At 39.2% G+C, this 19747-nt stretch overlaps 1 protein-coding gene across 12 annotated transcripts in view; it reads right to left on the bottom strand.

The window, feature by feature from the left end:
• The window catches only part of FGGY (FGGY carbohydrate kinase domain containing), a 525569-nt gene that overhangs the window by 332775 nt on the left and 173047 nt on the right, over positions 1-19747 (bottom strand). For all 12 annotated transcript variants that reach the window (XR_011564145.1, XM_070780298.1, XM_019957367.2 and 9 more), the window contains one exon: positions 7378-7493. Coding sequence is in view for 11 of the 12 variants with exons in the window: in XM_070780298.1 (XP_070636399.1) it covers positions 7378-7493 (116 nt within the window). In the remaining variant the exon portion in view is untranslated. The remainder of the gene's footprint in view (positions 1-7377; positions 7494-19747) is intronic.

A 19747-nucleotide genomic window follows, 5' to 3' on the forward strand; every position in this document is an offset into this window, starting at 1 on the left:
TCAAGTCACTGCCATGCAGTTTCCAGGGCCCAGGCAGGTCCAAAAAAGAGGGTAAGATTCCCTTCATGTTCTTTAATTTAGTCTAACCAAAATCAAAACAACACTTTGCTTCAGGTGTCTCTGCAAAATATTCTCAACTGGTTAGACTCTGGGGCAGAACAGTGGTGAATACTAGCAGATCTATGTCCCCAACATGTACACGTCATTAGTCAAGATCCTTAAGCTATAATTTTAAGCCTAAAGGACAAAAATATCTAAACTGCAGCTTCAGTTAACTGCAGGATTTATTTTACTCTATGAAAAAAGTGGTATTCTCAGGGATTCCCTGGTGGCTCAGTGGTAAAGAATTTGTCTTGCAATGCAAGAGATATTGGCTCAACCCCTGGTCCAGGAAGATCCCACATGTTGCAGAGCAACTAAGCACCACAACCACTGAGCCTATGCTCTAGAGCCTGCTTGCCACAGCTACTGAAACCCCCACACTCTAGCTCAGTCTCTGCAACACGAGAAGCCACCACAGTGAGAAACCTGTGTACTCCAACTACAGAGGAGCCCCCACTTGTCATAAGCAGAGAAAAAGCCCCTGCAGCAACGAAGACCCACCACAGCCAAAAATGAATAAATAAATACACTTAAAAAAAGTGACATTCTCAATCTCTTGAAAATAAGTTGTGCATGTTGCTTTGGGTTTTTTTTTTTTTTTTTCTGAAGGAGTCTAATATTTCCTTTTAGGAAAGTCTCTGACAGACTTGTAGGAATGAGCTCTCATTCAGGTGGGGGTGTGTCTTCCACAGGAGTCCCTGCTTAAGTGGCAAATGGGTTAGCGAAAAAAGGACTATGAACACTGGATTTATGAAACAAAATCATTGTCTATCATCTAATACTATCATTTAATTCAAAAGGAGGTACAAGAGTCCATTAACTGTTAGGTTAATTGTTCCCAACTAGTAGGAGCAATTGAAGCCAAAGAGGGACTTATTTATCAAATCCTTTGTTCAAACACATATTCACTCATTCAAGTACATATTTCATCAGTATGTACTAAGTGCCAGATAAAGGGCCCACAGTGTCCAATGCCTAAAACATGGTCTCATAAAGGGAGAGGAAACAAGATAAAAAACGCAGCCTCCCTCCTCTTAAGGAATGGTCCCCTTTACATCTGCTTCATCATCATTTCTGCCTCTCATGTAACAGTTAATAACTCCTTCTACTTGGACTTTAAGTTTCTGTGTTGTCTGGCTTCCCTGACCCCAGAAAACAAGTGATCTATAAGCTAACATACTGTACCCTTTTAGGCATTACAAGGCTCTTTCTGTAATGCAAATTACCACTCTATAATTCAACCATGCTGTACACATTCATAAAATGGCCTGCCCCAACAACACAATGAAACACTTTTCCCAGGAAGATAAAAAGCAATTGGGACATGCTTAAAGAGAGCCTGGATAATCAATTAGAACAGGTAGGATGCTGCTTCTCTTCCTAAGGATCCTTCTTCCCTGTTGATTTCTTCCTTCCTATTTGCTTTTGATAGATGTTTAGGATCAGATAGATAACAAGACAAGGGTTCACACAGAAGGGAAGGTCAAAATCTATTGACACAGATAATTTTATTGGACTACGGGTATATAATTCCCTACAAAATACTGGGCTTGAGGTTTCTCTATCAATTCTGAACATGAAATCAACTGGTATAGTTTTAACAACTGTCCAAAAAAATGTCTACTATATGCTTCTGATTCACAAAACTGTTTTTTTCCCTTATTTTGTATAATGTTCCCAAACCAAACCACTCAAACATCTCCCTGAAGGAAAGCATTAAGTAGTAACATTTTATCTTTGGAAATTTGCAAGTAGTTACTTAAAACATTGTAAATTTCTTCCCTTGTCCTTGAAATGCACCATATAAATATTGCATTTGATCCTTAACTTACACTTCATAAATAATTTATTTCAAAAATATCCCTCCATAAGACTATCAGCTGCTGAGGTGTTCAGTTTTCGGGGAAAGCATTTATTTACTGCATGAGCCCAGGAAGGCTGGTAAAGACTTGGCTAAAAGCTCCACACGGAACGAATTATGGTAATTATATTAATGGTCAAATCCATGATGTGCTGTTCAAATCTGTTAAAAGGTTTTGCACTGTATTGCCCACGTCTGATGGGCAATGAGTCCACTGGAAATGTTTAACACTTCATAGGGAAGCTTCCAAGATACATTTCTCATAGTTCCAAGAATTGCAACAGACTGTCTGGAGGTAACTTCCAGAGGAGTCTCTGAAAGTCACAACTGGGAGTGCATATTTATCTCTTTAACATCCTCCACTTCTGGTTCAGACTGAAACTACAAGCTCAGGTCACCAGAAATGAAAATCAAAGGAAACATCACACAATTAATTTTGATGAATGGGTAAGTTTTAATTCACGTATGGTAATATTCTGGTTAATGATATGTCTCCTTAGGACATCCATTAAAAATCCATTAACTTAACAGGCAAAATCTAATAAAGTTACTCTGGAAACTTTCTGTGAGGTTAACATTATAGACTTTAATGAATATTTCCTGTAGGTATTGCTCTATTAGCAGAGCTAATGTACTTATTAAACATGGATCTTGTGCTGGGGGGGGGAGGGGAGCACAAAAAGATGAAAATCATCAGAAAATCAGAGTTGAGGTTGGACCCAAGCCACCTAAAATCCTGCTAAAATTAGTAAAGAGCACTAGAGCTTTTAGAAGTGAAAATTGTGGATATCACAGTACCAGCCACCCCAGTCATTCATTTATCTTTATCCACTTACTAATCAAAGAGTAATTTAGCTGCTAAAATGTGCCATGTCTTATGCTGGGACCATAATATGAAGGTAAACAAGTGAAGATTCGCAGGTCAAGAAGCTTACAGTCTACAGTAAAAGCAAGACATCTAACAGGTAATCAATGTATACTATAATAAAGCTGCGTTCAACACACCATGGGAATACTCAGGAACAAACAACTAAATCTGAGGGAAAGGGTGGGCAAATAAATTTTAAAAATCACTGAAACAATGAAGCAACTGAAGTTGAAATTTGTGTTCCAGTAAACTATTAGCTCTTCTAGGCTACCCCACAGGGAAAGTTTTAATTCTGGACATCACTTATTGATTCTGCATGTGGTTACAGAAAGCTCCTTCTCTCTCTGATTCTAATCTAAAAACAAGGTAACAGTATACTTTTGTCACTGGTTGTGAAAATTACATGCAACAAGGTACATAAAAACACATAGAAATGTGCTTGAAATACAGAAGGGGAAGGAGGTTTAGCATTTATTTATTGCCTACTATAGACTCCAATCAATATTATTTGGAAGTCAATACAGTGTCATGGTTAACGCAGGATTTGGAATCCTCCAAACATAGGTTTGAATTCTGCCTCTACCATTTGCAAACTGTGCAACCATAGGTTAGACACCCTTCCCTTTTCTGAACCTTGGCTGCTTCAGCTGTAGAGCAGGATAACTAAAAATAACTCTGTTATGAAAATTTTGAAAGATAATGGTTGTAATGCAATAGTACCACGTCTCAGAAACATTACACTGTTACTTTTAATTCTACCATTAACTATATCTTTCATAGACAAGACTATAGAGATAAAAAAAAGCATTATGAAACTTGTCTAAGTTCATACAATTAATGCTAAAACTAAAACTACCCTTGCTCCCAGTTCCATGTTTTAGATCCAACTTTCCTGCAGTCCTCAATTAGATGACAATAGTCCTGCCCCTGAGACCCAGTCTTGATGATTCTTCTTTGAGGCAGGGAACTTATGGGGTACCTCCAGAACATCAGACTGGAGAATTAGAACTTAGGGGCCCTGCTTCAGCGCCAATGACCAATGAACTAGTACCCTGGGGTTGTAGGCTACATTCCGTACCCAAGATTCATATGTTAAAGGTCTAGCCTTCAATGTGATTGCATTTGGAGATTAGAATTGATAAGGAGGTACTCATCTCACACGCAAGCAAAGTAACGCTCAAAATTCTCCAAGCAAGGCTTCAACAGTACATGAATCAAGAACTTCCAGACACTCAAGTTGGACTTAGAAAAGGCAGAGGAACCAGAGATCAAATTGCCAACATACGTTGGATCATCAACAAAGCAACAGAGATCCAGAAAAACATCTATTTCTGCTTTATTGACCACGCCAAAGACTTTGACTGTGGGGATCACAACAAACTGTGGAAAATTCTGAAAGAGATGGGAATACCAGACCACCTTACCTGCCTCTTGAGAAATGTGTATGCAGGTCAAGAACCAACAGTTAGAACCAGACAAGGACATGGTTAGAGCTTGGGAAAGGAGTATATCGAGGCTGTATATTGTCTCCCTGATTATTTAACTTCTATGCAGAGTACATCATGAGAAATGCCAGACTGGATGCAGCACAAGCTGGAATCAAGACTGAAGGAAGAAATATCAATAACCTCAAATATGAAGATGACACCACCCTTATGGCAGAATAAAAAGAGGAACTAAAGAGCCTCTTGATGAGTGAAAGAGGAGAGTGAAAAAGTTGGCTTAAAACTCCACATTTAAAAAACTAAGATCATGGCATCTGATCCCATCACTTCATGGCAACTAGATAGGGAAACAATGGAAACAGTGAGAAACTTTATTTTCTTGAGCTCCAAAATCACTGCAGATGGTGACTGCAGCCATGAAATTAAAAGACGCTTGCTCTTTGGAAGAAAAGTTATGACCAACCTAGACAGCATGTTAAAAAGCAGAGACATTACTTTGCCAACAAAGGTCCATCTAGTCAAAGCTATGGTTTTTCCAGTAGTCATATGTGGATGTGAGAGTTGGACCAGAAAGAAAGCTGAGTGCCGAAGAATGCTTTTAAACTGTGGTGTTGGAGAAGGCTCTTGAGAGTCCCTAGGACTGAATGGAGATCAAACCAGTCAATCCTAAAGGAAATCAGTCCTGAATATTCATTGGAGAGACCAATGCTGAAGCTGAAGCTCCAATACTTTGGCCACCCAATGTGAAAAACTGACTCATTGGAAAAGACTCTGATGTTGGAAAAGAGTGAAGGCAGGAGAATAAGGGGATTAGAGAGGATTAAATGGTTGGATGGCATCACTGACTTGATGGACATGAGTTTGCGCAATCTTCAGGAGTTGGTGATGGACAGGGAAGCCTGATGTACTGCAATCCAAGGGGTCGCAAAGAGTCAGATGTGACTGAGCAACTAAACTGAACTGAGCCTCCCAGTCCATGTCAATTCAAACAACTATGCCTACATTGTACACATTCTGTCAGTAGATATTTATCAACATCTTCTATGCCAAGATACTCAAGGGTAAGGCAGATACAGTCCCTGCCCTCCAGAAGCTTGTGGTTTAGTATCATTTTTCTCTCTGGCTGCCTGGCTCCAAGTGGTGTGAATATCTAGAATTTTAAGGTACTATATGCTTTAAAGTATTAACACTTTTTATACCCTGTGAAGTTATATTCCCTCATCAGTTGAGGGTCTATCACACTCAGACTCTAATCTAAGTATGGACTATGGATGTTTGTTTCAATGAAGCTCAAACTGGATTTAGATGCTAAATATTGGAATTCTGCCTAACCCTGCTGGAGGTAAGTTGTACTGCCACATCAGCCCCCTCAAGTCTCCAATAGCCCAAGGAGGACGTCTGCTTTGGTAGGAAAGTATAGAGTTAGAGACTGCAGTCCTAATAATGACCCTACAAGAGCAGACAAAAGAACTGAATCTCAGTCTTTCCATGTGAAAATTGGAAATAGCTAGACAAATAGGTTTGTGAGAGCCAAATGAGATAAATGAATTAATCACCTATCAAACCACCAACCAAAGGACTTAGAATGCTACTAATGACTAATGATCGCTGGTTTGCTTTCTTCTTCTCTTCCTCTGGTCCCAAGCTCCTGCCCTTCTCCACAAGCTCCAATCTTACAGTGGTTTCAGTTGAGCTACAGAAAGTCCACAAGGGTTCTTTTGCATACTACCCTGGCTCTGTTCTTTTCCCTAGATTTAGCTATGAGTAGTTGAGCAGACCATGCTCAGCTGAACTATGCTGTCTACAGCACAGCAGTATGGATGCTACTTGGATCTTTCATATTTCTGTCCTTATATTCTCGACATGTAAGACAGTAGTCATGAGGAACTCGACCAGAGAAAAGTTGGACTGAAATAATCTCTATGTGACTCACTTATCAACGGCAGTTGAAACTGTAGCAGACACTACTATTTTCACCCACATTTCACCCGTATTTCACAGCACAGCTCTCAGTTTCTGGTCTGTCACATGGATGGCCACAAGGCCGCTTGGCCAATTACCACATTTCCCAGCCACCCCTGCAGCCTAGTGGGGCTTCATTAAGAAGCGCTGGTGTACAGGCTGTGATCAGAAATGAACTGGTCCATTTTTCTGTTATGCCTCCTCCAAAGGAATGTGGATGGATTCTTCTGGTCCTTTTCTTTCTTCCCAATCCCTAGCTGGGAACTGATGAGAACTGAAGGAGCAATTTGGACCCAAACTTGGAGGTCATGTTATAAGAAAGGCAGAGTTGCCTGATAATCACTTACTTCAGTTCTAATACATAAAAGGGAAATATTCTGCCATCCTGTTTAATTCACAGTACTTTAGAATTGTCTTGTTCCAACCTCCTAGCCCACACACTAAACAATACAGAAGTATTTTCTTTCATAAGGTGTAATATCTTACCTGAAGACAGCTTACTAGAAAGGTAGGTAGTAACTATATGAAATAAGCATCTTTCTGTGACATGAATATGAACTTTATCTTGAAACTTTAACATATCAGCTACCATTATATATACCTAGTATCTGAATTATTTTACAGGTAAATTCCTACTAGTCATCCACTCCTTTACTACCTAGTTAGTGCCACATAAAACTGGAAGTCAGGGGTCCTAAGGCTTTAGTCAGGAACAACTGGCTCACATTCCAGTTTATGCTTTGTTCTTGATCCTTCCAATTTTGATCTCTTCAATTTTTTTTTTTTTTTTTTTCCTGTTCATGGCCTTACCTGGTTCCTTGAACCTAAATCACAACACATTTTCCAAGGTCTGACTGGAATGATCCATAAATAACTTTGATTATGTTATTTCCAGCTGCTCCATGCAAAAATCTTCCCCAGTCTAGTGGCATGTCTAAGAGATTACCATAGCTCAATTACTGTAAGCCCCAATACAAAGGCCTATTAGTCATGGACTACCCATCATAGCTTACTAGCTTCTCTTTGAAAAATAGGGATGTGTTCCTATATTTTAATTTAGACAAAAACAAACAAAAAGCAAACACCAATATCTTCATGTATACATACACATAATCAGAAAAATGTATATTATTTTTTACCTATTTTGCTGTAATTATCTGTAACCAAGTCTTCCAAACCAACCATCTTCCAGAAACTGTCGTCCCAGCCTTTCTCTGCAGAGTATGTCCATTTGCACACCAGGGAACAGAGAGACCTAGGGAAATAGGAGCGAGGTAGAACCAATAATAAGAGCCAGGCTTCCTTTATATTTTGCCAAACACTTGTTCAGATAACTGTAATAGTGAAAAAACAGAATAAACTGAAGTAATTATTCACCCCTGATTAAATCAAAAGTCCTCAGTGATATCTATTAATGATTGAGAACATCTTCTTTCACTTTCAAAAGGGTTGCAGCCCTTTATTTGGATCTGACTAAACAGTATATATAAATATTTGCATGTATATTTCTATTCATATTTATATGACATTTATGAGATAACCAGAAATTACAACAATGACTAGTTACCTGGGATCCTCCAGGCAAGAATACTGGAGTGGGTTGCCATGCTCTCCTCCAAGGGATCTTCCCAACCCAGGGATGGAACCCAAGGTATTCCACATTGCAGGCAGATTCTTTACCATCTGAGCCACCAGGGAAGCCCAAGAATACTGGAGTGGGTAGCCTATCCCTTCTCCAGGGGATCTTCCCAACCCAGGAATTGAACCAGGGTCTCCTGCATTGCAGGCGGATTCTTTACCAGCTGAGCTACTAGGGAAGCCCTGAGATAAACAGAAATTAAAACAATGACTAGCTATTTGATGATACTGCTGCTGCTGCTGCTGCTGCTAAGTCGCTTCAGTCGTGTCCGACTCTGCGCAACCCCATAGATGGCAGCCCACCAGGCTCCGCCATCCCTGGGATTCTCCAGGCAAGAACACTGGAGTGGGTTGCCATTTCCTTCTCCAATGCATGAAAGTGAAAAGTGAAAGTGAAGTCGCTCAGTCGTGTCCGACTCTAGCGACCCCATGGACTGCAGCCTCCTCCAACCAGGCTCCTCCATCCATGGGATTCTGAGCATTATTATTAAGTATTAGGTATGAAATTGATACTTTTGGTTATGTTTTGAAAAAGGCTTCTTAGCTAACTGATACATATTGAAACACTGATGTATAAAATGATATATTATCTGGGATCTACTATAAAATAACAGTGAAGGGGAAGTGAATGACATTGCAGATGGAGCAGAATTGGCCATGGGTTGGTAGCTGTGGGGCTGAGGGTGGTTAAATGGGTGTTCATTATACGTCTCTATTCTGTACATGTTCAAAATTCTCTGTGATAAAAAAATTAAAAAAAGGTGCCTGGTATAGATGTGATCACTGCAGTCTAAAGCAATATTCAACAGGAGGAAGACTGAGTGCTAGATGGCCTTTTCCTTTCTGGCTTCATGTCTCATTCATTCCTTCAGTTCAATTCAGTCCCTCAGTCGTGTCCGACTCTTTGCAACCCCATGAATTGCAGCACGCCAGGCCTCCCTGTCCATCACCAACTCCCGGAGTTCACTTAGTCTCACGTCCATCGAGTCAGTGATGCCATCCAACCATCTCATCCTCTGTCATCCCCTTTTCCTCCTGCCCCTAATCCCTCCCAGAGTCTTTTCCAGTGAGTCAACTCTTTGCATGAGACGGAGCAACCCCACGTCCAAGGAGCGGTGGCTGCACGGGTGCAGGAGGGCTTAGAGGAGCTACTCCACATTCAAGGTCAGGAGGGGTGGTGGTGAGGAGATACCCCACCTCCAAGGTAAGAGAAACCCAAGTAAGATGGTAGGTGTTGCAAGAGGGCATCAGAGGGCAGACAATTCCCTCTTAGTGTTCTATATTCCAGCAGTAAACAATCCTTTGGAGTGCCCTGAAAAAGTCACATTCTTGCATACTTCTGTGCTTGCATACTTCTCTTCTATGTGCTTGAAAAATTCTTCAGCCTCATAACTTCCTTTAGTCTAGACCGAGACCTCAGTTCTAGTTTAGATGTTCCTGCTCTGACATCACAGAGCAAGCACCAAATCTATTAGAGACCTTATCACACTGAGTAATTAACTGCTTATTTGTTTATCTTCTTCCCAACAGCCCCAAGCCTTCCAATCTATTCTCCATTGTGTCCAGAGAAAACGTTCTAAAGTAAAATCTGATGGTACCAACTCCTGATTAAAAGCCTTCAATTGCTCCTCACTCCCTTCAGGAAAAGTCCAGTCCTCAGCTAGGCTTGAATGACGCTTTGTGATATGACCATGTTGACCTCCGGCTTCCTCTCCTGTCTTTCCTATCCTTGTTTTCTTCATTCTACACTAATGAATTATTTGAGGCTTTCCATAGTGGGCCTTGATTGCTCACTTCCCAGTGCCTTGAACCTCTGCTCCATTCTGCCCAAAATGTTCTTCCCTGTTATGTGTCTGACTGCTGATTAGCCTTCCTGACTCAGTTCAGACTCCCCTTTTTACAAAGCCCCAATGGAGGTCCAGCTAAGTCCAAAGCCTCTTCTCCAAGTTCAACATTCTCACACCCATATCTTAATACTTAGCACAGTCATCGTCCTTGCCCCTTCCCATCTCTATTTCTCCCACTAAACCAGCAATACCTTCAGAGGAGAACCTACCTTAATAATCTCCAGATCACCAGTATTCACATCCAGCCAGAGCTCAAGCCACAGTGAATACTGATCAAATGGAAGCTCTGGAGAATAAATGTAGTCTGTCCACATTACCACAGGTAAGTGATAAACCTGGAGAGTTCTTGCTGTTTTATAAATAAAGCAAAACCTATCTATTTCATAGAGCCAGCAGTTTTGGCCTATCTGATTCAGTCATTAAACTGACTCACTCATTCACTCACTCGCTTAATAAATATTTAGTATTCAGTCATTATGACCCTGGCACTATGCTAGGTGCTGGGGATCCAGTTATATGCAAAACAGTCAGCCTGCTGCTCTCCTACACACTAACGATATAATTGAGGAGACAAGTGATCAAATAATCACATCTAAAGTCACATACTAACAAAAAGTTATGAAGGAAGTAGAGAGAGAAATGGAAAGTTTTAGCAGGAGAAACTGGCAGGAGAAAGAGGGAGAAAGTGTCAGGGAGGGCTTCACAGAAGACCTCACCTTCTGTGAGACCTCAATGCCTTCTGAAAGCAAACAAACATTACTTATCATTATTTTTTTCACATGTGGCATAGATGGAAGATTCTAGGATCAGGAAGATCCCTTGGAGAAGGAAATGGCAACCCACTCCAGTATTCTTGCCTGGAGAATCCCATGGTCAGAGGACACCGGCAGGCTACAGTCCATGGGGTTGTAAGAGTCGGACATGACTTAGCAACTCCGCCACCACCATCACAGACGACAGGACACGCTGAGCTAAGCTAAGTGGCACGGATATACTGAAGGGACACTAGTCCCATTGGAAATAATGTGTCTGTGTGAAACCCTTCACCTGACTTAAGCAAAATAATTTTTTGAGGTATAAAGAAAGATGCTACCTATGAAGCATGTTCTGAAGAATATGCAATAGGATAACTCTTCCTGGCACAATGCCTGAAATTTTGATGTTTTAGAAGCTATGATAACTCACTGGAAAGAGCAATGTGATGAAACAATATAGTGTGCAAGGACTGTGTCTTATGATCCACCCACATAGGACAACTCTTCACTCCCCAAATACTCCACTCATTTGCAGACTTCCGGGACCAGCCTCTACTCCGTCCCATCTATCATTAACTCAGTGTTGCTCCATTCACTCATCCTTGTCTACCTGGAAAATTCCATGTCTTTCTCATGGTCCAGCTCTTCTGCACAGGTTTCCTCACTACCTCCAAGCTAACTTCCTGGCTATCTCCTTTGAAGTAGCATTACAACTTGGAAATACTTCACTGTATTTCTTAACAGCTGAGATAGGTTGAGTTCATGGCCCCCAGTCTTCCAATCTCTAAATATCCACACCCTTTGCCACTTAATTTGTAGTGTTGCACCTCCTTCTCTCAATCCCCACAGTGGGCAGAGCCTCCTTTCCTACTTCAAGATTTTGGATATTGTCACACAACTGGATTTGGCCAAAAGAGTGAGGCAGAAATAACTGCATTCCAGTTTCAAGTCTAAGCAAAAAGCAGCATTGTATGTTTCTGCTTGCTCTATTGCACTTCCGGTATTGCTGTGAGAAGATCATGCAGGGTTAGCTCACTGGTCCCAGGAGGAGGGCAAGAGGTATGTGGGTAGAGGAATGACCACCAAGTCCAGTCTGGATCACACATCCCCAGGCAGCCAAGACCTGAGGGAGTGAGTACAGGTGAGAACGGAAGAACCACCCTGCAGAACAGAGTCTACGTGCTGTGTCCATGAGGCAGATGAATGATTATTGTGTTGAACTACTGAGCACTGGTGTGATTCATAACAGAGCAAGAGTTAAACAACTCAACAGTTTATAGCATAACTAACTTATCCCACATAGACTGCCTGTGCGATCCCCAATAAGAGCAAGGAGAGGGATGTCTATCTCACAGCCAGTTAGAATAAGTGGCCAGAGAGTGTGCTTGGAGTAAAGATGACTGAGCCCAACAGGCAGGAACTGTTATAGCTCCAGGTGCCTCTGGTAACTCCATCCTCCGTTAGGTTTATCCAAACACTATGAGGGTCTATCTCATTTGGGTCTCTAAATCAGCTCTTGGATAAAATGGACGTGTGAAAGTGGCAGAATTGGCAAAATGTAGAGGCGTGACAGAGGATGAGATGGTTATTTAGCATCAAACTCAATGGACATGAGTTTGGGCAAACTCCAGGAGACAGTGAGACAGGGAAGCTTGGCGTGCTGCAGTCCATGGGGTTGCAAAGACTCAGACACAACTGAGAGACTGAACAACAGCAGCAAGAGAGTACAACCGAGGCCACAGCTTCTCTGGAAATCTCCAGGAGAGAGAGCAAATACAGGACTTCATCTCCTTAGTAAGTAAAGGCAAGTTCCCAGAAGTAGAACAAAAGGTCTGCCTCCCTCTGAGGCTTCTATGAAGACCACGTTTTGTCATTCTCTCAAGCGTTTCAGTGAACAACCTGCACTCTAAGGATAGCTATTCACATTCAGGCAAGCTGACCTATCGGCGTGTCTGTGTGTGTGTGTGTGTGTGTCTGTCTGTGTGTCTGTGTGTGTGTCTGTGTGTGTGTGTCTGTGTGTCTGTGTGTGTGTGTCTTTGTGTGTGTAGGCATGAGTGGGAGGAGTGATTTGTAGGATTAGAATTAAAGACAGGAACCTGAAGCTGACAGGGGCTCCACTAGCCCCTGTTTCCAAGACTGGCAGGAAAGGAGAGCTGCATCTGCCCAGGGAAAAGGGTCCCTCACGATTTGTTCCTTGCCAGCCAGAATACCATGGCAGAAACTGCTGTATCCTTCACTGCTTTCAGGTTTTTTAACATCAAAGAGACACTAAAGGCCTACAGCCTACATGAGAGTTGAAAGAACATAAATTAAAGAGAAGGCAAAATGAAAACAACACCTAACTTAGGGGACTAGTTCACCCAAGAGAAGATTCATACAGAAGGCCTCCAAGAGAAAGGTCTCAGTGACATAGAAATGATGAAAAAATAATTGGAAGAGAATACCAATAAGGAAAGCAATGAGAAATCAGAAGGGAGCAAGAAAGACTCTGAACTAAAGCTATGAATTTTAAAATTTATTAAAAATTTCCTTAGAAGAACTAAATAAAACACTGGCATTGTTAAAAATTGAATTAATGATCTATAAGACAAAGTGAGCAAAATATCTTACTACTTGTAACAAAGACACAAAAGAAGAAATAATGAGAAAATCAATAAGGGGCCTTTTGAAGGACAGATCTGGCAGCTTAACACAAAAATAGAAGGAATTCCAGAAGGGTTTTTTTTTTTTTTAAAGGAGAAAAGGAAAAAAAAAAAAGGAAAGTTGAAGGAGATACTCTAATTAAACAAATACAGTACTAGGTTTTTGTTTTTCTTTTTAAACTGGCTGAAGCAAGATTTAAGCCTGCAGATGAAAAGTCTCATTAAGTTCAGTAAGTGAATCCAGGAAATACTTGAATTTCAAGTGTAAACAGAAAATTATACAAACTTCCAGACAGAAAGAGTAAGTTAGAAATTAAGGCAAGAAACAAAAGCAAGAAATTAAGCCTAGCTAAGGAATTCTCATCTACAACTCTGGAATGTAGAAGATGGAAGAACAATGTACAGACCATTAACAAAAATGATCCAAGAATCCTATATTTAGGCAAAATATTACTCAGCTGTTAGGGGAAAGGAAAACATTTTCAGAGTGCAAGGATTCTAAAGTAAACTTCCCATATATGTTCTCTGAGGATAGCATTTGAGAAAGCACATAACCAGAAAAGCAATGGGTTCTGAGGAGCTATATCAACAGAGTGGAAACCAAAGACTAGAGGAAGCAGTGGTGGTGAAACCTGATGTTAATTCATATTCATTCTCTATGTATATATACATGTGTGTGTGTGTGTGTGTGTGTGTGTGTGTATATGTATATATATCATAAATATTGCTACTGTTGTTATTCAGTTGCTAAGTGTCCAACTCTTTGTGATCCCATGCATTAAAGCATGCCAGGCTCCTCTGTCCTCCACTATCTCCCAGAGTTTGCTTGAATTCATGTCCATTGAGTCAGTGATGCTATCTAATCATCTCATCCTCTGCCGCCCCTTTTTCCTTTTGTCTTCAATCTTTTCCAGTGGCAGGGTCTTTTCCAAAGAGTCTGCTCTTCGCATCAGGTGGCCAAAGTACTGGAGCTTCAGCTTCAGCATCAATCTAGGAAAATAAAATCTACCACTGCTTCCACTTTTTCCTCATCTGTTTGCCATGAAGTGATGGAACTGGATGCTATGATCTTAGTTTTTTTTTAGTGTTGAGTTTCAAGTCAGCTTTTTCACTCTCTTCTTTCACCCTCATTAAAAGGCTATTCACTTTATCTTTACTTTCTGCCATTAAAATGGTATCATCTACCTATCTGAGGTTGTTAATATTTTTCCTGGTAATCTGGACTCCAGACTGTGATTCATCCAGCCCAGTATTTCACATGATGTACTCTGCATGTAAGTTAAAATAAGCAGGGTGACAATGCGCAGCCTTGTTGTATTACTTTCCTGATTTTGAACTAGTCAGTTACTCCATGTCTGGTCCTAACTCTTGCTTGCTGACCTGCATACAAGTTTCTCAGGAAACAGGTAAGGTGGTATGGTACTCCCATCTCTTGAAGAATTTTCCACAGTTTGTTGTGATCCACATAGTCAAAGACTTTAGTTTAGTCAAAGAAACAGAAGTAGATGTTTTTCTGGAACTCCCTTGCTTTCTCCATGAGCCAATGAATGCTGGTAATTTGATCTCTGGTTCCTCTTCCTCTTCGAAACCCAGCTTGTACACCTGCAGATTCATGACCTGTCCTTCTTGGGTGGCCCTGCATGGCATGGCTCATAGCTTCATTAATTTATGCAAGCCCCTTTACCGTGACAAGGCTGTGATCCATGAAGAGGATAGTGTGTAAATACATATGCATGTGTGTGTGCACGCATGCATACATATATATATATATATATATATATATGTTTACACACACACGCATGTATATATAGGTGTACACATATTTTATCTAAATAGATGATAATAATGTGCCAGGAATTTGCAATATTAAGTTTTGTTGAAACATAACAAGTATGCCATCTTAGAAGGAAAACCAAATGATAGTCTGGAACCAAAATATTAATTTAGCAAAACATCAAGTCAGACACTTGAAAAAGCATCCATAAGAAAATGATTTTATGTGTATATGCACAGAGCGTAATTTAATGTTGGTTGTAAGAAATGAAAAGGTAATAACTAATGGAAACAGCTTAATAGAATGCTCAAATTAACAAATTAAACCAAACTAAGCCAAGAAAAATTAAAAGATAAGAGGGAGTAATGTAATATATACAGAAAAGAAAAATAAAATAGAAAGAATAAAATCAACTATTTCAATTATTACAACATATGTGAATGAGCTGAATTCTGCCACTGGTTGAAAGATAATAATAGCCACAGTGGGATTAAAATTAAGGGATACCCTGTTTATAATATAAAATTTTTAAAATGTGCTAAAGAGGTTTTTTTTTTTTCCAAAAAATTCAACAACAACAAAAAAAACAAATGCATATTTTAATAATATCAGAGTAGAACACAAGACCAAAAATATTAGCAAGACTAAGAGGAAGATTCCAGTAACTAAATGCTCAATCAAAGAAGAATACTACCCTTTGTTAAATTTTATGAACTAAACAACATAATGTGAAATATATAAAATAAGCACTCCTGGATAAAAAATGTACTCAAAGAGAGACACACTTTATTTAAAGATGTTATTATTCTTTGATAATTTAAAGGACCAGGTAAAGCAAAACATTAATAACAATTACTACTACTATTGAGGAATTAAAGACTCAAATACAGTCAACCAACTCAGTTCCTTTTATTCACATGGGGGAGAAAGGAAGAATGTCTTATTGTTCAATACAAGCGGAGGCCAGATGGCTAAAGTGGTACTTCGTGGGTAAACTTAAAGTTTTAAAGCACTTTATTAGAAAAGAAAGAAGTCTGAAAATTAATAACCTAAGCAGCCAACTTATGAAATTATGAAAAACACTAAACAGCTGAAAGAAAGATCAAAAAGGAGTAGTAAAGATAAGAGCAGATGAAAGACATAACATAGCAAGATAAAATTCAGGGGATTAACAGAGCCAAACAACGGTTCTATGAAAAGGCAAATTAAACAAAAAGGCATCTGGTAAAATTGAGGAAGAAAAAAAGAAGAGAAGGCAAAACTAACAAATACCACAAATGAAAATGGGAGTGATAACTACCGATAAAGCAGACAGTAAAAAAATAAAGAAGAATTACATGAACAGTATTTTGTTAGTACACTTGAAAATTTAGATGAAATGGAAAATTTACTAAAAAAACAGAACTTAACATAACTGACTCAAAAAAAAAAAAAAAAAAACAACCCCACAAGAAATCTTAGTGAATTTATTACATTAAAGAAATTAAAGAAATTGATCCAGCAGTTAAAAACCACACCTCAAATAAAGCCTCAAGCCCAGATGGCTGTACTGGAAAGTTCTAACAAATGTTTAAGGAACAAAGTACCCCAAAATATATATTTCAGAATCTAGAGGAGAAGGAATGTTCCCTAAGTTATTTATAAAGATACGGTAACTATGTTACAAAGAGCAAGCAGAGATAAACAAAAATCAGAGTCCACTCACATTATGAATGTGAACATAAAAATTCTGAATGAGACATGACCAAATTTAATATAAAAATGTGGGGAAAACACATCAAGAACAATATTCAAGAAATATTTAATAACAGAAGAACTGTGGATGTATTTTACCACAGTATTTTATTAAGAGAAAGAAAATGATTAACTTGTATCTAACAATAGAAAGTATCTGATAAAATTAAATGCACATAAATAGAAACCCATTGAAGTGGGAATAACAGAAGTGCAATCATGTGGGAGTATCAGAGACTGGATTTTACCACCTTGCCCTAAACAACTAGGGAACTCCGAGAAAATGTATGAAACAACTGTTTTCAGACTTCAACAAGACGCAGCGTAGGTCTCTGATCCCTGAGAGAAGGAAACAATGGGATGAGTCCTAAGATTGCCCGCTGGCTCTCTGCCTGGGAGAACATGCCAGACCACAAAGCAGAAAGAGAGATGCCAAGGAAAACATGGCAGCTTCATGAAGCTAAGGGAACTGAGATAAGAATCCAGAGAAGTTAAAGTGGCTGGGAACACAGCCTTCCCAAGAGGAGGTAGCACTGTACAATGAGGGCCTAGAAATTTGCACAAGAGTCCTGTGAAATCTTTGCTGATTATCGCAGTGCAGATATGCATGCTGACACTCTTGAGATCTGCTAAAGAGTGAATGGGAATCTGTTATCAAAACAATTTCTGAGTTCACAAACAGCTGGGAATCACTTGAATTACTAAAATTAAGAATGGAACACCATCACTGATCACTTGAGACATTCAGTGGAGACCCCAAAAGGTATATGCCTTAGCAATGTGACTGTACTACCCATGTTAGCAAAGTTTAAAAAGACTACAAAGGGTAAAACTAAGCCAAAAGTACATTAATAGGTTCCTATGAAAAGCAGCTCAACAATCCTTAAAGGAAGCCAACAAAATCCAGACACTCAACAACATAAAATTGATCATGTCAGCATCTAATAAAAAATATTTGAAGAAACAATGGCCACATTTTTTTTCTCGACTCAATAAAAGCTATCAATCCACAGATTTAAGCTCAATGAAACCAAGGCAAGATAAACACAAAACCACATCAAGATCGATTACAATGAAATTGTTTTTTAAATGAAAAAAGAAAAATCTTTAAAAGTACTCAGAGAAAAAGAAACATTACAGAGGAACAGGATAAAAATGTCTTCAGACTCTTTGCCAGAAACAACACAATCCAGAAGAAAATGGAATGATGTCTTTAAAGCACTGAAAAAATTTTAAAAGAAAAATCAATATAGAATTCTATATTCAGCAAAAATAGCTTCGAACAATTAATGTGGAACATAGGCTTTTCCAGACAAACAAACGCTGAGAAAATTCATTTCCAAGAAACCTACACTACATAAGAAATGTTAAAGGAAGTTCTTGAGGTAGAAGGGAAATGAGAATAAAGGGAAATATGAATGTACACAAAGGGATGAAAAATATCAGTCAGTAAATATATGGGTAAATACAAAGGACCTTTTTATTTTAAAATTTATTTTAAAGATAATTGACTTTCAACCTTTATCTTTAAAAGATAATTTAGGGAAAACAATCAATGCCTTGAGGGATTTATATGTACAAAGAAAACACACAACAATAGCAGCATTAACGATGAGATATTATGAAGATAGACGTGATGGGGTATAAAATTATTTTAAGGTAATGGTATAAATGAATTTATTTGCAAAGCAAAAACAGAGACACAGATGTAGAGAACAAATGTATGGATATCAAGAGGGGTAGGGGTGTGGGACAGATTAGGAGATTGGGGTTAAGGTATGTATACTACTGTGTATAAAATGGATAACTAATGAGAACCGACTGCATGGCACAGGGAACCCTACTGAGTGGTCTGTGGTGACTCAAATGGGAAGGAAATTCAAGGATTAGGGGATACATCTATACATGTAGATGATTCACTTTGTTGTACAGTAGAAACTAACACAGCACTGTAAAGCGACTATATTCCAATAAAAAGGTAAAAATATTTGTAGACTAAGGACCATTTAATCCTGAGGGAACACAAAAGTTAAATGAAAAGCAAAATATTCTAAATAAATTTGATCTTTTATTCCCTTAAAGAAAGCTGTGATTATTTAAAATGCATATTATAAATCCTTGAAGAGCCAGTGAAAAAGATAAAATGAATAAACAAACTTGGGGGATAAAACAGAATACTAAAAAATAATACAGCAATCTAGCAGAAGGCAAGAAAAAGGCAAAATAACATAGAATATATTGAAGAAACAAAAAGCAAATAGCAAGATGGTAGATTAAAATCCAAACATTACATGTAAATGGCCTAGGGACTTCCCTGATGGGCCAGTGGCTAGGACTCTGCACTCCCAATGCACGGGGCCTATGTTTGATCCCTGGTCAGGGAACTAGATCCCATATGCTGCAATTCAGAGTTCACACGCTGCAACTAAAGATCCAGCGTGCCACTGCAAGACCCAGCACAGTCCAATTAATAAATTAACTGATGAAAAATATGTTGAAAAATGTAAATGGCCTAAAAACGTCCATGTAAGGACAGAAATCATCAACTGGACATTTGAAAATGAAAAATAAAATTCAACTATATGCTGTCTGTAAGAAACATCCTAAATATAAACATACAAATAGGTTAAAGAATAAAAAGGTAGAAAAAGAAGCAATGGCACCCCACTCCAGTACTCTTGCCTGGAAAATCCCATGGATGGAGGAGCCTGGAAGGCTGCAGTCCACAGGGTCGCTGAGGGTCGAACATGACTGAACGACTTCACTTTCACTTTTCACTTTCATGCACTGGAGAAGGAAATGGCAACCCACTCCAGTGGTCTTGCCTGGAGAATCCCAGGGACGGCGGAGCCTGGTGGGCTGCCGTCTATGGAGTCACACAGAGTCGGACACGACTGAAGTGACTTAGCAATAGCAATAGCAATATGAATATCAGAAAGTAGACTTGTCAGAACAAGAAACATTACCAGGGAAGAAGAGATACATTACATAGTGATAAAAGGGTCAATTTGTCAAGAAGACTTGTGACTTAAAGAAGAAATGATACTTTTGTAGAATGGCAACTTGAATGCAACTGAAGTCAGATTTCTTTTCTCTTTATTTAGCTCAGAACAAACAAG

The sequence above is a fragment of the Bos indicus genome, chromosome 3, assembly GCF_029378745.1.
Source record: "Bos indicus isolate NIAB-ARS_2022 breed Sahiwal x Tharparkar chromosome 3, NIAB-ARS_B.indTharparkar_mat_pri_1.0, whole genome shotgun sequence".
Taxonomy (NCBI): Eukaryota; Metazoa; Chordata; class Mammalia; order Artiodactyla; family Bovidae; genus Bos; species Bos indicus.